The 17163-nt window shown below is 36.2% G+C and overlaps 2 protein-coding genes, 1 long non-coding RNA gene and 4 pseudogenes across 3 annotated transcripts; 2 read left to right on the forward strand and 5 right to left on the reverse strand.

The window, feature by feature from the left end:
* Window positions 1-441: 441 nt before the first annotated feature.
* Window positions 442-1706, reverse strand: LOC120195250 (E3 ubiquitin-protein ligase RNF185-like). Its single transcript, XM_039197322.1, has 2 exons — window positions 1570-1706; window positions 442-1207 (listed from the first exon to the last, which is right to left on the reverse strand). Exon 2 carries the CDS (start codon window positions 1179-1181, stop codon window positions 462-464), a length of 720 nt encoding a protein of 239 aa, XP_039053253.1. The 5' UTR covers window positions 1182-1207; window positions 1570-1706; the 3' UTR covers window positions 442-461.
* Window positions 1707-2996: 1290 nt separating this feature from the next.
* On the forward strand, window positions 2997-5000 carry LOC120195271 (annotated as a pseudogene).
* A 329-nt stretch (window positions 5001-5329) lies between these two features.
* Window positions 5330-6369, forward strand: LOC120195314. The gene is made up of 3 exons (XR_005523042.1): window positions 5330-5699; window positions 5786-5849; window positions 6272-6369. It is a non-coding gene; the product is annotated as an uncharacterized LOC120195314 (long non-coding RNA).
* Window positions 6370-6515: 146 nt separating this feature from the next.
* LOC120195313 lies at window positions 6516-8589 on the reverse strand (annotated as a pseudogene).
* A 1138-nt stretch (window positions 8590-9727) lies between these two features.
* On the reverse strand, window positions 9728-12883 carry LOC120195272 (annotated as a pseudogene).
* Window positions 12884-13000: 117 nt separating this feature from the next.
* LOC120195312 (arabinosyltransferase RRA3-like) lies at window positions 13001-14542 on the reverse strand. Its single transcript, XM_039197379.1, has 2 exons — window positions 14350-14542; window positions 13001-14226 (listed from the first exon to the last, which is right to left on the reverse strand). The coding sequence occupies exons 1-2, from the start codon at window positions 14521-14523 to the stop codon at window positions 13111-13113; spliced, it is 1290 nt and encodes a 429-aa protein (XP_039053310.1). The 5' UTR covers window positions 14524-14542; the 3' UTR covers window positions 13001-13110.
* Window positions 14543-16487: 1945 nt separating this feature from the next.
* Window positions 16488-16667, reverse strand: LOC120195323 (annotated as a pseudogene).
* Window positions 16668-17163: the final 496 nt, after the last annotated feature.

Here is a 17163-nt window from a genome sequence, read left to right on the forward strand (position 1 = left end):
CATGGAATATTGAAAGCCAAGACAATCTATTTAAATTGCATGAAGTTCTAACTTAGGAGATGCTAGGCACCTAAAATACTACTGCATTTCACGTTTACCCAACACTGGAAAATATTATGACTACAAATAAGCTGAAAATACATGACCTTACTCTCACGACTCAAGAATTTTGCTGAAACTGTGTTATAAGAAAAATACATTACCATGAGAAAACCATAAGAAAATACACGACCTTGCTCTCATGATTAGAAAAGGCATAAATACTAAACAAACCGACAACATTCCACATATTGATGGCAACCATCAAATGAAAAAAAAAAGAATATTGGAAGTATCATACAACAAATTCATCAATCACCAAGCAAAAACAAAAACAATTCATTTATTATACTTACACAAGATATAATGGACTGACAATTATAAAATAAGTTGACAATTCATGCTTTGATAGCAGATTTGGTCTATTGATAAATCATTGCAAAGATAACACAAATAATAATAAACAGAAACAGCATCTTCAGATATTGATCCTGCTGCCCTTGTGCAGTACGATGATGATGGTGGTGGTGGTGGTGGTGATATCCATGAGCATGGCCACCATGATATGAATGTTGAAACCCATATGGAAACCCAGCAGCTGGACCAAACACGGCCGCATTAGGAAATCCATGGACCTGAAGGTTAAACAGTGAAGGAAGAAGACCACCAAAAGCAGCAGATAGTGTGAAATTCCCAAACCTCGCTGATGCCATCGGTGCAAAGCTTCCGAAACCTCCCAAGCCTCCCATGAACCCGAACCCATTTTGGGGAAACTGATTTGGATTCGGTGGAGGAGCCGTTTCAGGTCTCTGTCCAGCTGGACGATTCGGAATATTAACACCTGGGATAGATTTCGACCTAGGATCAGTAGATGACTTTCCCCTTCCATACAAAGGTACCAATTTTTCTTCCTCCACAAGGGCCTTGCAAACAGGGCATTCTTGAGAACGGGAATGAATATGAAGCCATTTGTAAAGGCAAGGCCAGCAGAAAAGATGACCACATAAAGTGACAATGGGATCTTGCGCTAAGTCAAAGCAGATATTGCACTCAAAATTACCAGCATCGCCATTTGCATTGTTGCTAGAGCAAGATGGATTCTGGGGCGAATGGCTCGCAGATCCCCCAAACCCACTTGCCATTTCTCTGACTTCCTACACTCAGATTCCTATAAAAAAAATCAAATTCATACCAGATCAAACACCAAACGTACAATTAGCTAGTATCGTCAGTTTCACCAGGAAATGCAAGAATACAGAAATGATTGAATTTTCCGAAAAATTCAAGGACGTCATACCGAAATCAAAGCCTATAAATGTTAATATGCTTGTTAGGAAATTAAATAATCTCAAATTAAAAAAAACACAGATCTCTTATGAAAATCAGCATAAGTAATTAAAAAACAAGCACAAAATTCATGACGATTAATCAAATATAAATATCGGATTCAACGGCAATAGAAATGACAAAAAAAAAACAAATCTAGCATTTAAAAACTAAAAAGAGAGAGGGAGAAATTAAATTACTGACCTTCGAATAGATAAAGGAGATCAAAGGACAGATCGATTAGGCAATCGAGCTATCCAAAGGAGTCAAAATAAATACAAGAAATATGAAGATCGCAGAAAAAATCTCCTCGAAGAAACTTCGTATCTGTTTGTTGACGCGTTTGCAGAGGACAGATTTCTATAATTCATCTTTTCTATGTTTTAAAGCTTACTAATAACGTTTGGGGTTCTAAAACCTCCACGTGGCCACAATCTGTTGCTTAATTTGTCTTGACTCGTCGTTGACCCGTGTGGTTCTGATCGGGCAGTTAACGGCGTTAGAATGTGAGTGCCTAAACGTTGTAGCATTGACAATATCTTTTTAGGTAAAACTATATTATTAGTCATTGAACTTTCAAAGTAATTTCATTTTGGTCATAAACTTTAAAAATATGCATTAATATCATTAATTTTTTAACTGCTTTCATTATAATTAGTATTAACTGTCGTTAAGAAATGTTGATTTACTCTTTAAGCCTCTAGTTAGGGCTGTAAATGAGATGAGACAGATCGCGAGCTACTCAAGATCGACCCCGATCAAGGCTCGATAAATACTCGGATCGAATAGACTTGACTCGAGTTCTTAACGAGCCGAAACGAGCTACTCGATATTCGACTCGAAAAGCTCGTGAGCAGCTCGAAAATATAATATATTAAGATTTTATTATTTTTAAAAAATAAATTATTAATAATATTAATATTTATGTATTATTTTGTTTAAAAAACACAGTAAGATTTCATGTATTTAAGGTTCATGTTCGAGATTGAGTTTGAAGATTCAATCGAGTTAAGTTTAAGAATTTTTTTTTTTCATTTTGAGCCTTTTCGAGCTGCTCACGAGCTTCAGTTCAGGATTTCAAGTTCGAGTCGAGCTTGAAAATTTTAAACTCGCGAGTTTTCGAGTCGAGCTCGACTCGTCTCGTTTACACCCCTACCTCTAGTACTATTGTGCCTTTAATATAAGAATTATGTATTATGTGTCTCCGATATGATTTACACTATTATGCCTTTGTTGTGTTTATGTGCCTCCGCTTGCATTGTACACATCTATTATGCAATTTGTGCCTCTGCTTGCATTGTATACATCTATTATGCAATTTGTGCTTTAAGTATCTCTTGTACAAGTTATTTTAAGATATGAATAATAAATATAAAGTTGATTTAAAAAATGTATATTGAATATTTTCATTAAAATATAAATTTACGCAATATTAAAGGTGATAATAAATTAAAATTTATTTAAATTAATTAATTATAGTTTTTTATATTATGATTAAAATATTTTTATATAATTGAGGGATTAAGATCATTTTGATGTAGTATAGAATTCACATTTAAATAATCAATAATATGGAAAATTCCATTTTTCGCGCATTTGAATTTCCCAGTAATATAAACCAAGGCCTTGACGAGGGACGTGGCGGGCGAGATTTGCAGAAGAATCCATGGCGGTTTTCCCTGATCTAACGAAAACTGTCGTTTTCGATCGTAAACTTTCATTTCCTCCGCCATACATTTCCGATCAAATCCAAATTCACTATCCAATCCACTAATTTATCTCTGAATATAGCAATCAAATTATCTTGTATAACTATTGATAATATCTAGGATATCACTAGCTTTGTAGAATCAACATGGGATCCGAACTCAATCGCATTACTTCAAAACCGGCCAAGACCGGAGAATCCGACCCCGACGACAACGATGTCTCCCCTAAAGACGACCTCCCCCTCCTTGAATCCGCCGCCGAAGGTATCCAGGAGCTCGAGAAGAAATTCGCTGCCTTCGTGCGCAATGACGTGTACGGTTCAATGGGACGTGAAAAGCTGCCATTGAAAGAGAAACTCCTGCTGGGCATCGCCCTCGTCTCGCTTCTCCCATACGTCTCGTTTTAGTATTGACTATTTGGTCGTGTATTACTTGATTTGTAGAATTTTTACGCTATTCTCGACCCCGAATCTGGAGGATGAGCAGGAAGATTTCGCACACTTGGGTGGGTGTAGGCGAGCCGTGATTGTCCAATCGGGCCGGTTTCTTTCTAGGTTGCTGCTTTTTACGGTAGGATTTTATTGGCTTAATGAAACTCGTAAGGATTCAGCAAATACCCAGGAGAGTTCAAAAACCGAGGTAGGTTTTTACTTATTCAGCATTTTAGTATTCCAATTTCTCATCTTTAAAGAGAATTTATATGCATTTAATTATGCTAACTGATAGACTTTACTTAAACACAAGAAGTAATTGTTTGATCAACATTTTCCTGAATTTTCTATTGTGTATGATTTTTCTACAGAGTACTAAACAATCGGAAGAGCAAGAAAGGCCTGGGGCAATCGTATCTAATCACTTGTCCTATTTAGATATCTTCTATCACATGTCCTCTTCCTTTCCGAGTTTTGTTGCCAAGGTCTGTTAACTTTAGCCACTCCTCTCATTTTGGTAGTTGATTATGGTATTAAAGGTAAGCTTTGCAGTTTTAACTGACATATCTTTTGTTTGGTTTTTCATTTGAAATGCTTGGATTTATTGCTGAAGAGATCAGTGAGTAAACTTCCCTTAATTGGTCTCATCGGGTGAGAGTTAACTTTATCCTCGAAAATTTCTCCCTTGGTTTGGTGCAAAACAATCAGCAGTTTGGTTGCCATAATTGATTTTTTTTCCTTTTAAAGCTTAATATAGTTATGGGACTTATGTCAATAGTTTTAACTTATTCCATTCGTGCTCCTAACTACAAGCTTCACATCTTATGTTGTAGCTATGTCTAGCAAGCGAACCGTTTGCATTCGAATAAGAATCTTCAGTTTTGGAAAGAGTATTGTGTGCATCCATTTGTTTTTGGTTGTTATATGTTTCATACCAGTTTCATATTTTTTGTGTAGTATAAATAAATTGGTTTTGAGTTGGCGTGATGAATGATATTTGGCCTGTTTCTTACAGCAAATGTCTTGGTTGTGTCTACGTTCAACGCGAGTCAAAATCATCAGACTTCAAAGGTGTTGCAGGTAAAAAAACTGACAACACCGAACTTGTTCTTCATCACTTTAATTAATCAAAAGTACGATGCCTAACTGGTCTCTCTTTCAGGTTAATCATCTTATTTATTCACTATGCATTTATCACACGGTTAATATATGGTGCATGCTCTACTGTATGAGTGTATTATGTATATTTATGTCTGTAGCTGATGTTTCGTAGCATCCTAAGCATCTATATTTCCTATGCCTATCTGTATCTAGTAAAACTTGATTTATTTTCTTCTCGACAACAGAAGGAACAACAAGTAATGGGGATTTCCCCCTCCCATTCAAGACTGGTGCCTTTTTAGCCGGAGCACCTGTTGTGCCTGTTATATTAAGGTACTCAGACCGAAGATTTAGTCCAGCCTGGGATTCAATATCTGGGGTGAGTATCTATTAAGAAAAATCAAAACGGCTTTGTGATTTATGATGATAATTTGTATTTTCCCCCCCTAAGCTGAGTAGCTGTTAAATACCTGTAAATGATCACTGGATATAAAAATAATACATACGAGAAATTTTGGTTTGTGTTTGTTAGTTTTTCGGTGGTGCCTCATTATGCGGCGGTCTTAATACAAATCATTTGTGCACTATAGTTACACTGATGCTGATTTTTGTTCGTTATACTAATATTCTGATGATGTTTTGTTGTTTGCATAGTGCATTTGTATAGAATCTGTTAAAAATACTGTAACCAATGCATGTTCCTGCAACTTTATTCTTAAAAAACTACTAAATGTGAAGACAATAATGCACTTATTATATAAACCTTAATGGAGAAAATTGGAAACAAAATGTTAATATAATGGGTGATTATTTGGAAAACATATGATTATATTTTCCCCTCCAGGAAGACATTGAATTTAAAATAATTTGATGATAAGTATATTTGTTTTTTGACATTTGTTCTTCCTGCTGACGTCAATGCTGGTGAGATGGTCTATAATGTCCTTTGCAGGGGCGTCATGTGGTTTTTCTTCTGTGTCAATTTGTAAATCACTTGGAGGTAATATGGTTACCTGTTTACCTCCCGTCGCAGCAAGAAAAGGATAATCCAAAACTATATGCTAATAATGACCGAAAATTGATGGCCTCTGAGGTATTAAATATGACACCATTACTTCAACTGTCTTCATTGTTATGCTGCTTTGATGTTAACCTTAGTTTTGTTTTTCTTGGCTGCAGGGTGGTTTGATACTTTCGGATATCAGGTTGGCTGAGAAGCGGATATACCTTGCTGCTCTCAATGGTAATAATAGCCTGCCTAGTGTTTTGCATCCGAAAAAACGATTGATAAATTCTTCAACCCTTGCTTCCACATGCTATCTATCCTCAGTTGAGTTTCTTAGCTTGCACTGACAACGCCATTGCAATTTTATTGTGAACTTTATTCATGAAAAGTGTGGCCAGGATCATCTGCTATAATCCACCATTCCTAGTTTCTTTTTGGTTTTAAAGCCTATGCATCTTGGGCTCTTGTTTTCTTTTCAATATTTCGTTGGATATTTGTGTTGGAATATACTTGAACGTGGGAATAAAATATATTTTCCAAAATATAAGAAACTGGTATGGAATATATACTTTTATCCGTGTCCAAATAAGTGCATAACCGAAGTACACATTAACAATAAGTTTACTGTAAATCTGAAATGTCTTTTTTTGTTCCTGCAGGTTTATTTGGTCAAAGCTAATATGGATTCTCCGTCTGTATAGTCATTGGTTAACTTATCCTTCATTGAAATGTTTCTAATATTGATCTTTTTTTTCAGCACCTTAGTGTTGTGTTACAAACATGACTGCATACTAAAGAAACAAGAACACAACACCAAACAAATCTTCAACCATCAAAGCCTTTTCTATGGAGCTTGCACCCAAAATGCCAAAGAAAAACCCCCAACCGCTAATTTTTCTTACCTTTTCCTTTCAACATAAAACATTGATCTATCTTTTCGATTCCGATGATGGTCGTAGGTCTCTAGAGGATGACCGAAGTAGCGAAGATTTCTGTTGCCTCGACACCGAAGACAACAAACTAAAGCTTGATCTCAGTCTCTTCTTCTCACTATCTTGCCGTTCGTAATTCAGATCGAGCTTTACAGTTCTAAGGCCTTCAGGAAGAATGCAGTTGCACATTGAACCTGACACAGAGACAAGTTTGAGATGGGCAACAAATGCAACATGGGTATACACATGTGACATCCGAAAAATGATTTACGATCTTGCAAGATGGGGATGTAACAGTGTACCTATTCTTGCCAATCGATTTACCCATTTAGGAATCCGTTTCCCAGTCAGCTTCTGACATATATCACCACAGAAATGGTTGCAATTCTTGACGATCAAGTGATATGTATCTCCATTGTACCTTTCCGAGTAGTGCTCCATGAAATCCCTTACCTGAACAGGGTCCAGTGTTGTGGTTCCAATGAACAAAGATTTCTTAAACTTGAATCCCGGGCACTGTCGTGGCTCAACCTCGAAAACACCACTGGTTGGGTAGTCATGAGCTCCAAATGCATATTCCACACCATGAACTACACAGAGTATAGGACGAGTCATCGGAAAAGCTACAAGTAAAACTCAAGAACCAGATAACAATGACATGATTGTCAAGTATGTATTTTGCATGTTTAAGTGCATTGCAGTCATAAAATGTTTTCTAGTAAAAATCTATCAACCAACCTTGCACACCAGAATGGAAGATACCAAGGCCTGCCCAGTAAACGTAACCATTCATGGGCGTTAGGTCGTACACGTTGAGATACACAGAAGTACAGCTCGGACTAAACGTAGCCGGCTTCACCTTGGGAAAAAGCAACGAGAAGCTGATTTGTTTTTGAAAAGGCGTGACTCCATGAATTTCCATCTCTTCTTTTTTTCAAATTCCATCTTTCTTAAACGGTAAGAACAGACTTCAATTAATGCCTACACAACCTGGGGCAAAAATAGCAAACAGTCGCTGTTCGTCTTGAAAGAAGTAAGTTCTTTCACAATCACCATAGAGGAAATGCAAGAGAAAAACGGATACCGGAAACGAAGACGATGAGATAAATCCCGACCGCTTTTGTATCCAAAGATTGCACAACATAACATCTTTAAAAGTATTTTTACCTAAGACAAACCACTGTGTGGAAATACCATAACAACATAATGGGGCAGCAGAGTGTACAATGATTGCGTTTTTATTTTCTTTCCTACCAGACAAATTATTTTCCTTCTACTTTTCTACTCAACCAAACAGGTTTATCATATGACAAAGAATAATCACATAAAAAGGATTGATTTTGTATACTCTATACACATTAAAACCTTTTGTTACTATAAAAAACCAAATCCATGAAGAATATCACAATGCTAATTAATTTAATTTACCCAGCATTTTATACAAAACATTTCCCAGAGATGTCAATGAATTAAAAAAGGAGAAAGAAACCCAACACATAATGATCCAGCATGAGAAAGGAAATGTAATTAGCAGGAGATTTAACCATCAGACCCGCATTTTCCAAATCCATTTCCCACGGAAATGTAATTAGTTTACTTTTATATATGTGGGAAAAGGATAAATCTTTATAGGTAAGGGGAAAAATAATGATTTGATAAGAAGAAAAGAATCAATTCAGATCTACTGAAAACCGTTCATACACAGAAGAAGAAAGCAAACAGAACAACAACAATGTGGTAGATCAGAGAAACATACGAATTTAAGTCCATAATTTCAACAAATGATCCCACCCAAAAGCAAATTTAAAAAGAAATGGGAAACAGAGAAATAGGGAGAGGTGGAACGTACAGGACGAGAGAGAAGGCCATTCAACGTGGAACGGAAAGCAAGCCGCCACTACAGAATCGAAGCTGAGTTGGCATCGAAGGGAACGCTTCGAGTTTCTGTGTGGCGGCGAACGTAGAGAAAACAAGACGAAGCAGAAGAACGATAAGATGATGATGATGAATCGTTTTATCGTTAAAGAGATAATGAAGGATAAGCTTTGAAAACTGGAAAAAGCTCAATGATTTTAAGGAAGAAGAGGGAAGAGAACAGGTAAACCAAAACTTTCGAGATAATGTTATAGAATAAATTAATTAATGAAATACTGTATTTCTAAGATTAATTATTTAAATAAGGTGAAATTTACAGTGTTGATAGGTCGTCATATCTTTTTGGTAAATTACGAGAGATTGTATGTGTCATGTACGTTCCAACATGTTAGGTATCCGATGTCATCCGATCGAGTTATACGAGAGCATTCGAGGTCATCCGAGCGAGCACTGCGAGGGCATTCGAGGGCAGTCGAGCGAGCTATGCGAGGAAATCTAAGGACAGCCGAGCGAGCGAGCAAGGGTAGGTCGCCCGGAGTGCATGGCGACCTACAAAGTCGCCCGGAATGCATGGCGACCTATGTGTTAGGACGTGTATGTTCCATGCAATACGTTCATTCTCTATGTGAGTTCGCCGAAAAATTGGCCACGTAATAGGTCGTCCGAAAGGCATAACGACCTACGGTCAATACTGTAAATTTCACCCTATTTAAACAATTAATCTAAGAAGTATATTATCTTATGAATTAATTTTTTTCAAAACATTATCTCAAAAGTTTTACTTCATGCAAAAGCTTTCTTTCTCTCTCCCCTCCTCTCTCTCTCCCCACTCCCCCTCCCTCCTCTCTCCCCTTTCTCTGTTCCTCTTAATCCCCCCCCTTTTTTTTGTATTTTTTCATTTATTCACTTCGCTGCTCAATGGCTTCCACGCTTTCTTTCCCTTAATTTTACTGCTTTTTTATATGGGTTTATTTTTTATTTGGTCATCAACTTGTCCATAAATCAGGTTGGATAATCCAATAAAAACTTTATTACTTTTATCATTATTTACTAAATTAAAAATCTGATCACATACGAGGAAATATGAAACGGCAAGTGTGTCATAGTCAAAACGGCATGTATACAAACTATCTTCACCAGTCAGCATTGTTGCAGGCTCTGATTGGATTTGATTTCTTCTTTGAACTCCATTGCAGTACTAATAAGTAATAAGCAGTTTAACAATAAAAAAAAAAAAGAACCCTTTCTGTAGAAAACAATATTCAATTTTCATCACTGTAAAAATGGTTTGTAAAAGATTTCTCGATGAACTTCAAATCTTGCATTTTTCTTGAATGGATGAAATGTCGCGATCGATCGAGCAAATAGTAGATCAGATCGAGTCGGGCGAGTTGAACCGAGTCCATGCATCCTGAAATGGCAAGAGGTGAATCAGACATTGTATTGTCTGAACTGAAACCATATTTGTCATGCATAATCATAATCAAAGCATAATCCTGAGTTTTTTCATGTATTTGAACGATATTATCCTTAGAAATGTATCGAATATGAGTGTCGGACTCAATTATTTCAAACACGGTGATAAGTAGCAGATAGGGTTTTTGTCCTATAAAAAGAAATTAAACAGATGGTGGGCAAAACAACCAGTCATCCCATGTGTATGAAACTTCATCCTATGACAGTTTCCTACATGGTCTGTCTGGAACGCTTGCCCAGTTGTATAAACTTGGGGATAAGTACAATAATTGATCATATCAAACAGATTTGGTAGGCCAACACCATCACCATGGACAAATTTCTAAGCTTTGCTTCTATTATCACAAAGAATTACTATACGATTCGGATGTGAGTTTTAGATACAATACGTTCATTTTTAAGCATTTATGTTTAGATATATGTCGGTTATCGATATCAGTTCTTTTACTGTAATCGAGAAGAAATGTTTACAGGAACCATACATTACCTGCAGAATATCAAAGACTTTTTCTGCAATGTATTTTTTATAGGAGGCAGCTCCCTTCTGCTGTAGTTTACCTGGATGAAGACACAGAAGAGCTTTGGTATGATTTTTTAACAGCTCGTCCAATTATATCTTGAAGTGGGACTGGTTTCCAACCACTATCGACCCAAAGAACCTGTTTTTACTACCAATGTTAGTCTTTCTTGCATTCCATTGCTAGTGTCGAATATAAGTATATGTTTTTCCATATATTTGGAGGATCCTTACATATTGTAAGGTTGACAACAGTGAACGGATATGTCATTGTTTTCCAGTCGACCATTGCCGGATTTTAATGTCGATGGCCTGCATTACGACGAATTAACTGGCTGAAAATATTTGAAGCGACATAGGTGTTTATGGTTGCTTTTAGTGTACTCTTTGTTACCTGGATTTCTTCATGATCCATGCCATATTGTGGCAAAATTTTCTCTTTTGGAACTGGTGTCAGGTCTTCCATCTATTCATCACCCAAGTGGAGCAATCCATTAGAGGTTCAGCCTCAATCAAGTACCTTAAAATCTCAGCATCGTTTAACTGTCGTGTAATTTGGAATGAAAACTGGAATATATCTACTATTTTGTTATTCTTTTGCTTCAATCTAGACCTATGATTCTCGGTGGCAACGTCGGCTCTGGGTTTCAGTGAACCATCCTGGTTGAAAATTTTAATGAACTCTTTGACATTTCCTCTGCCTCTGCCTTTTCCATTGCCGTCTACATTGTTCGGAGGTTTCAGTCTAGGCTTGTAAGTTTCTTTACCAACTGGAGAAATGGAATACTGGGTCTTTTTTTCTGCCTTTGAACTAGGCAAGATAGTGTCACCAGAGACTTTCTTATAAGCACTTTTAGACCAACTTTCTGACCGGGACTTCGGAACGTTGCCTTCCTTGATAATTTGAACCGGTTCATTGAATTTGTTCCTCCCATCAATGAGAGAGTTGTGTTTTTTATTGTCTTCTGATGACATTCTATCAGTAGTGCTGAAATTGTTGTGCAAATTTTCTTCTTTTGGTTCCACTGCTATACCTTCACAAGCTATCCAACCATTAGCACTTGAACATCCCTGCAGTTTATCCTTGTCTTTGAATCTATGACTTCCCCTTAGAGGAATGGCAAACGGCACTCCTCCTTTGTTTGCCCATTTGTATATTGAGAAGTGAAACCAGTTATCGCTTCCCGGAATTTCCTAACTGCTTAAATCTTCTTTCGAATCGCCTTGAAAACCACTTATTGCTTTGTTCAATTTGGCAGGAAGGCAGTGAAGTTAAAGGTAACAAAAGTAAGCTATTGGCAAACTTAATAAAAATGTACCATGTTACTCGGATTCAGGTGCGAATGTTGAATACAGATTCGTGTCTAACACGAAGATTTCAATGGAGAAACTGAACAACCCCTATAACCTCAGATTTCAGTCAACATGTTAAGCAAATAAAGGACGTTATTTAACCAGTTTAGGGACAATATGAAACACTTACAAGACAAGCTTACTGGTTTTTTAAACATAGAACTAGTCAGTATGTGCACATATAACCAAAAACATGAAAGATTATATAACGAAATGAAGGCCAAAAAGTGAAATTCAGAACCTGAATTGAGAAGGAAATGAAAGATTATATAACGAAATGAAGGCCAAAAAGGTTCAGCCTTGGGTGGCAAAGGCCTACAAGGGCTCAATATCTGTGAAGCCAGTGCAAAAGGTCCTCATCTCATACTTTCTTGGAGAAGAAGTCAAAGATTGATTCCCTCGAAAAATATCATCAAAGAAGTCGTTTCTGGAGCATCTTCTTCGATTCAACGTCACTTCTTCACTGTACACCGGCTTTTCGCTTAAACCGGACCATGGATTCCGGGATGCAACCACTGTTTCATCACTTGTCGAATCCACCACGTCTTCACCAAAACTGTACCGTATCTCTTGAACCGATGGCCTCCTTGGTGGACCACCAAAGACATCATTGAAATCTATCTGAGTTGGAGTCCATGAATGTTTTTTGAAAAGAACAGTTCTTTTTCTGTGAAAAATCTCTGAATCATCTTCATTGTTGAATGGAAATTGGATTAAGTTCTTAAACTGTCAAAAGGGTAATAAATGACCTTGCAGAACATGTTTTCTGTTGATGAACTGAGGAATTTCATGAGAAAAGATTGTTTTTTCTGAAATTTCGATAGTGAAAGTGGAAGGGAAGAAAAGAAAGAGGTTTATCAAAAGATTTAAGCCACAAAAACGTTTAAGTGCTCCGTCTATTTATCTATGGATAAGACTATCGAAAAATGCTAAAAACAAAAGATTTGTCTTTCAATTCTATTTTACAATTCAAATGGAAAATTATCGATTTGCAATTCCAGATTTTAATCGTGAAGAATTTAATTTCTGTTGATTTGGAATGAAAGTAATAGCTTGTGAGTGGTCGATTCAGAGATTTATAAACATTATAACTGTTGTATAAGCACCCCAGACACCATGTTATCCTTTACATTTTCATTGCAATTTCGGACAACAAAAAGCCAAATTTTCAAGGGAAAATCACACAAACTATGTGGCAGACAATGCAACAAGTCTTCATCATAAAAAAGAAACACTAAAACCCTTAACAAAGTTTTAACTTTCCCCTATCAAGGGACTCTGCAACAACAACCGAACCGACGGGCCGATCCATCAGAATAACATGAGATCCGCAGCTGTGCAACTGTTATTCCGAACCATCCGGGAAAGCGTCCAATGCGTCTCGCTTGCCATCGATGTAGAATTCGACGACTGCTTTCATTCTTTGAAGTTTATCCGGGTGGTAATTCACATGAACAATAACAGGCTTTAACTTGTTCGGTTTATCATCTTTTCTCACTGTTTTAAACAGGACTTTACTGTTCATAAACATGTAGAAATCCATAGTTCTTTTAGCGGCATGAAGGCCATCATACCCAGGATGTGATGGAAAGAAGAGTTCCTCATTAAAAACAGCTTGGTCCCATGAGTTTTCCTGCCGAGCAAGGTGGTCCGCGACGCGATCCAAAAGCTCAATCGAAGCAATCGTAGGCCTCATATAAAAGAAACCAGAGTTGAAAACCCAGATTCTCATTGTATGAGCAAATCGTGCCCATCCCATGGCGGGCTCGTCGAAGACATCGTTATATCCATATGCAGTCACGTTATTGTGACCATCGGTCATGGACTCGACATCGGAATCGCGATAAAGATGGTTGAACGGATTCTGCAAGTACACTATATCAACATCCGAGAGCAGAACACTATATCCCAGTTGCAAAAACTCCCTCAAAATTCGGAACTTCAATCCGGAGACGGCGTGATTGCCTCCAGTTTTACCGACAGCATCGATACCCTCGTCCGAATCCCTCTTGTACACCGGGACATCATTCGATTTGCAGAACTCGACAATGTAATCATCTAAAGCTATAACAAGATAATTACTTATACCAACTCTCTTGATGCTAGAAAACCAAACCTCCAATGTCTCTTTCACATTTGAATTGGCAAGAGCCACGATAAGTTCTTTCTCGAGGGCAACTTCCTCCAAGATCTTAGCCAACCTCGGGTTCACCGATGTATCGGGAATGACGGTCGGGCTAGTTCGTAAAGCCTTGACGGTACCGAAAGGTCCAGCTTTGTACTGTTCACCCAACACCAAGAACTGCTTCTCTGCATGATCTTTTCCTTGTTCAACAAGTCGAAGCTTATATTTCAAATCCCTGATCTGCCTCTTTAAATCGGAATTATTCTCCGACAGCGAGACGAATTCGGACTTCAGTATCTTAATCTGCTCCGAGGATTCGCACGGAGAAGAATCGACCTGAAAAACAGCAGAGAAAACGATGGCGTATCCATCAAACAACAAATATCAAATCCAATTGACATTAGTATGAAGATTAATAATCACTCAAAAAAGGAACATTAATCAAAATAAGAGGAGAACCTGGATATTGGAAATGCCGAATGGACGAGTTCGAACCGAGGGATAGGAAATGACGAGGCCATGAGGGAAATAGAAAGCGATGAGACAACCAATGACAACTCCGATGACAATGGCTATTGCGATCCGAGATCGTAGTGACTGTTGCGCTTTGTCCCTACGACCCAACACCGCCATGGATGAACAAGTTAGAAGACTTTTCGTCCAATTAGTCTATTGCAGGCTTGGAAATTTACTCGTCCTTTCGGTAGAGAAGACAAGATTTTGATTCGGTCAACTGATTTTGGTGAAAGAAACGATCCAACGGATCATTTATGGAATAAAGATCGTTGACTTTTTATACAGTCTGTCCTTCTCTATTAATCTGCACTTGTTGTTTCAACTTACTAGTTATCAAAGTGCTAGTTGTCATATAAATTACAGAGAAGATTCCTGTTCCCCACTTCCCACCCTCTAAAAAGTCAGAAGATCTTCACTATTGGTTGAGCTCAATCCATTTATTTAATTAAATTAGTAATAATTAATACGCTAAAATTCAAAATAAATAACTAAATTAGTTATACTGGAAAAATATTAATGTCCCTTTGAAATCTGACGTCAAAATTAAGTTAAACTTAAAAAAAATTACAAAAGGGAAAGTGAAGTGCGTCTATATTTGTATTCAAGGAACTCAATTTATTAATAAAAGAACAATCAATTGAGGGGTTTTAGTGATTAAAGAAGTGTTTGTTTTCATTTTAAAGTATTGTCACTCAACGATTGTGTATATAGGATATGTATACATTTTCAATATCAAGTAAAATTATAAATAAATATTATTTTATAATCATCTCAAACTATTCAATATATATATATAGATATAGTTTATGATCCACTTACCAACGCATAAAATACTTCTATATTTGGATAATTTATGACCCTTAAGCTATAATTAATATTTTGATGCAGTGTTAAGAAATCCCACTCTGGCATATATTTTTATATTCTTACTTACATAAGCTCTTCAAATGAAATAACAATCATGAAATTTGGATTTTATCAATGCTTCCTTTTTTTATACCACCAAATTTTGGTATATTTAGTTTAAAAAGAATATAATGATAACTTTATTATTCGTTTATTTTTAAAGGAATTTGATAGGTTCTAGATCAAGTTTATGAAGCTTAGGGTATTTTTCGATGAAATATACATTGGATTTCGTGATCACGAGGTTAAAATTTAGTGAAATGAAAATTTTAAGATCCAACGGTTGTCGGTAGGTACCGACAATAGTGATGAGTGGCGACCGCTGACAATAATTTTGACTCAATTTAAATGTTAAATTGATATTTTATCAAAAGTTTAGAGGTTAAATTACTATTTTATATAAAATATAAGATCAAATTAGAATTTTTTCTAACATTTAATGATTAAATTAAAATTTAACCATTTTTACTTATATGCCACGTCCGTTAAAAAAATGAGAGTTAACGTTCTAGTGACTAAAATTAGATTGATGTGACCAAAATCAGTCTTTTTAAAACTCAATGATTAGAATCAAACAAGATAAAAATAAAAGGGACTGTCATTGTAGTTTTCCCTTATTATATTTTTACGTTTGTTTATTAATGAACTTAATATTTGGCTGGGTTTAGGTTTTTATTATATTAAGTAAATATTTTTCGAATAGTTTGTGATGATTAGAAGGTAGTAAATGTTCATGATTTTTTTAATTATTGATAATTTATATATTTTATAAATGTAGTTATTCGAACTCGAAACTTTTAAAGAAAATATTTTTATTACTGAAATTATTTACTGAGTTTTAAATGAATTTTAGCCATTGTCAATAAATTTATTGAATATTGATTTTGTTTGGTTTTTTTTATGTTACATCCTTAGACACGACGACGATAACAACAACAAAACCCTATTTCCACAATAGGGTAAGAGGGAGATAGTATAGTAAGTTGTTCTAGGGGTGTATACGAGCCGATTCAAGTTCAAGTATTGTTAAACTCGACTCGAAAACGGAAACTTTATATGTAAACTCAATGCAACTCGAAAACTAGCAAACCTAAAATTTTCAAGCTTGATTCAAACTCAAAAAATAATATTAAAACTCAACTCAAACTTGAAAATACTCAAAATCAAAAAAAAAAATCAAAAGCTTGATTCAAACTCGATTCAAGCTCAATCCTCCCCTGAAGCAAGCTACTATGAAAGGTTCTCACCCTCAAAAAATAAATTCAATATCGTATGAGCCATTAGCCTACGTATCAGATATCAAGCTAATAAACACATACTACACTTGATATTAGCCAAAAGGCGGAGAAATATATACTTAAAACAGGCGTTAGTTCACTCCTTTTATAAATGACTCCAGCGCTCTTACTCTCTTCAGCGTCTGGTGTGGGATATAAATTCAAAAGGCTTTGGACTAACAAGGAGCCTTTTTCTGCGCAATAGCGCCACCTTGTCTTCCCAGTCATGGAGCATCTTTTACTTTTTCTTTCTTTCTATCCTTTATGCTCTGTAAATATTTAGATTTATAAACTTCGAGTTGCATTCAAGATCAATCAATAAATCGTACAAGGATGGTGGAGATTGAGAATTTTATATTAAAAGTTAGTATGGGTTTTCGATGAAAATCAAAGCAAAGAGCAATCAACTTTGTTTCTGATTTTAAACAAGTAATCTCTTGAAAATGATATAGCATGACATGGCTGGTGGGTTAGGAGCTCAAGTTAGTGAGTGCACCAAACGAATAAATCCAAACATAAACATCGCAGTTCATAACAATAACTGCAGGAAAAAGAGGAAGCCCTGCCAACTACT

This window comes from Hibiscus syriacus, unplaced genomic scaffold, assembly GCF_006381635.1.
Source record: "Hibiscus syriacus cultivar Baekdansim isolate YM2019G1 unplaced genomic scaffold, ASM638163v2 tig00117011_pilon, whole genome shotgun sequence".
Classification (NCBI taxonomy): Eukaryota; Viridiplantae; Streptophyta; class Magnoliopsida; order Malvales; family Malvaceae; genus Hibiscus; species Hibiscus syriacus.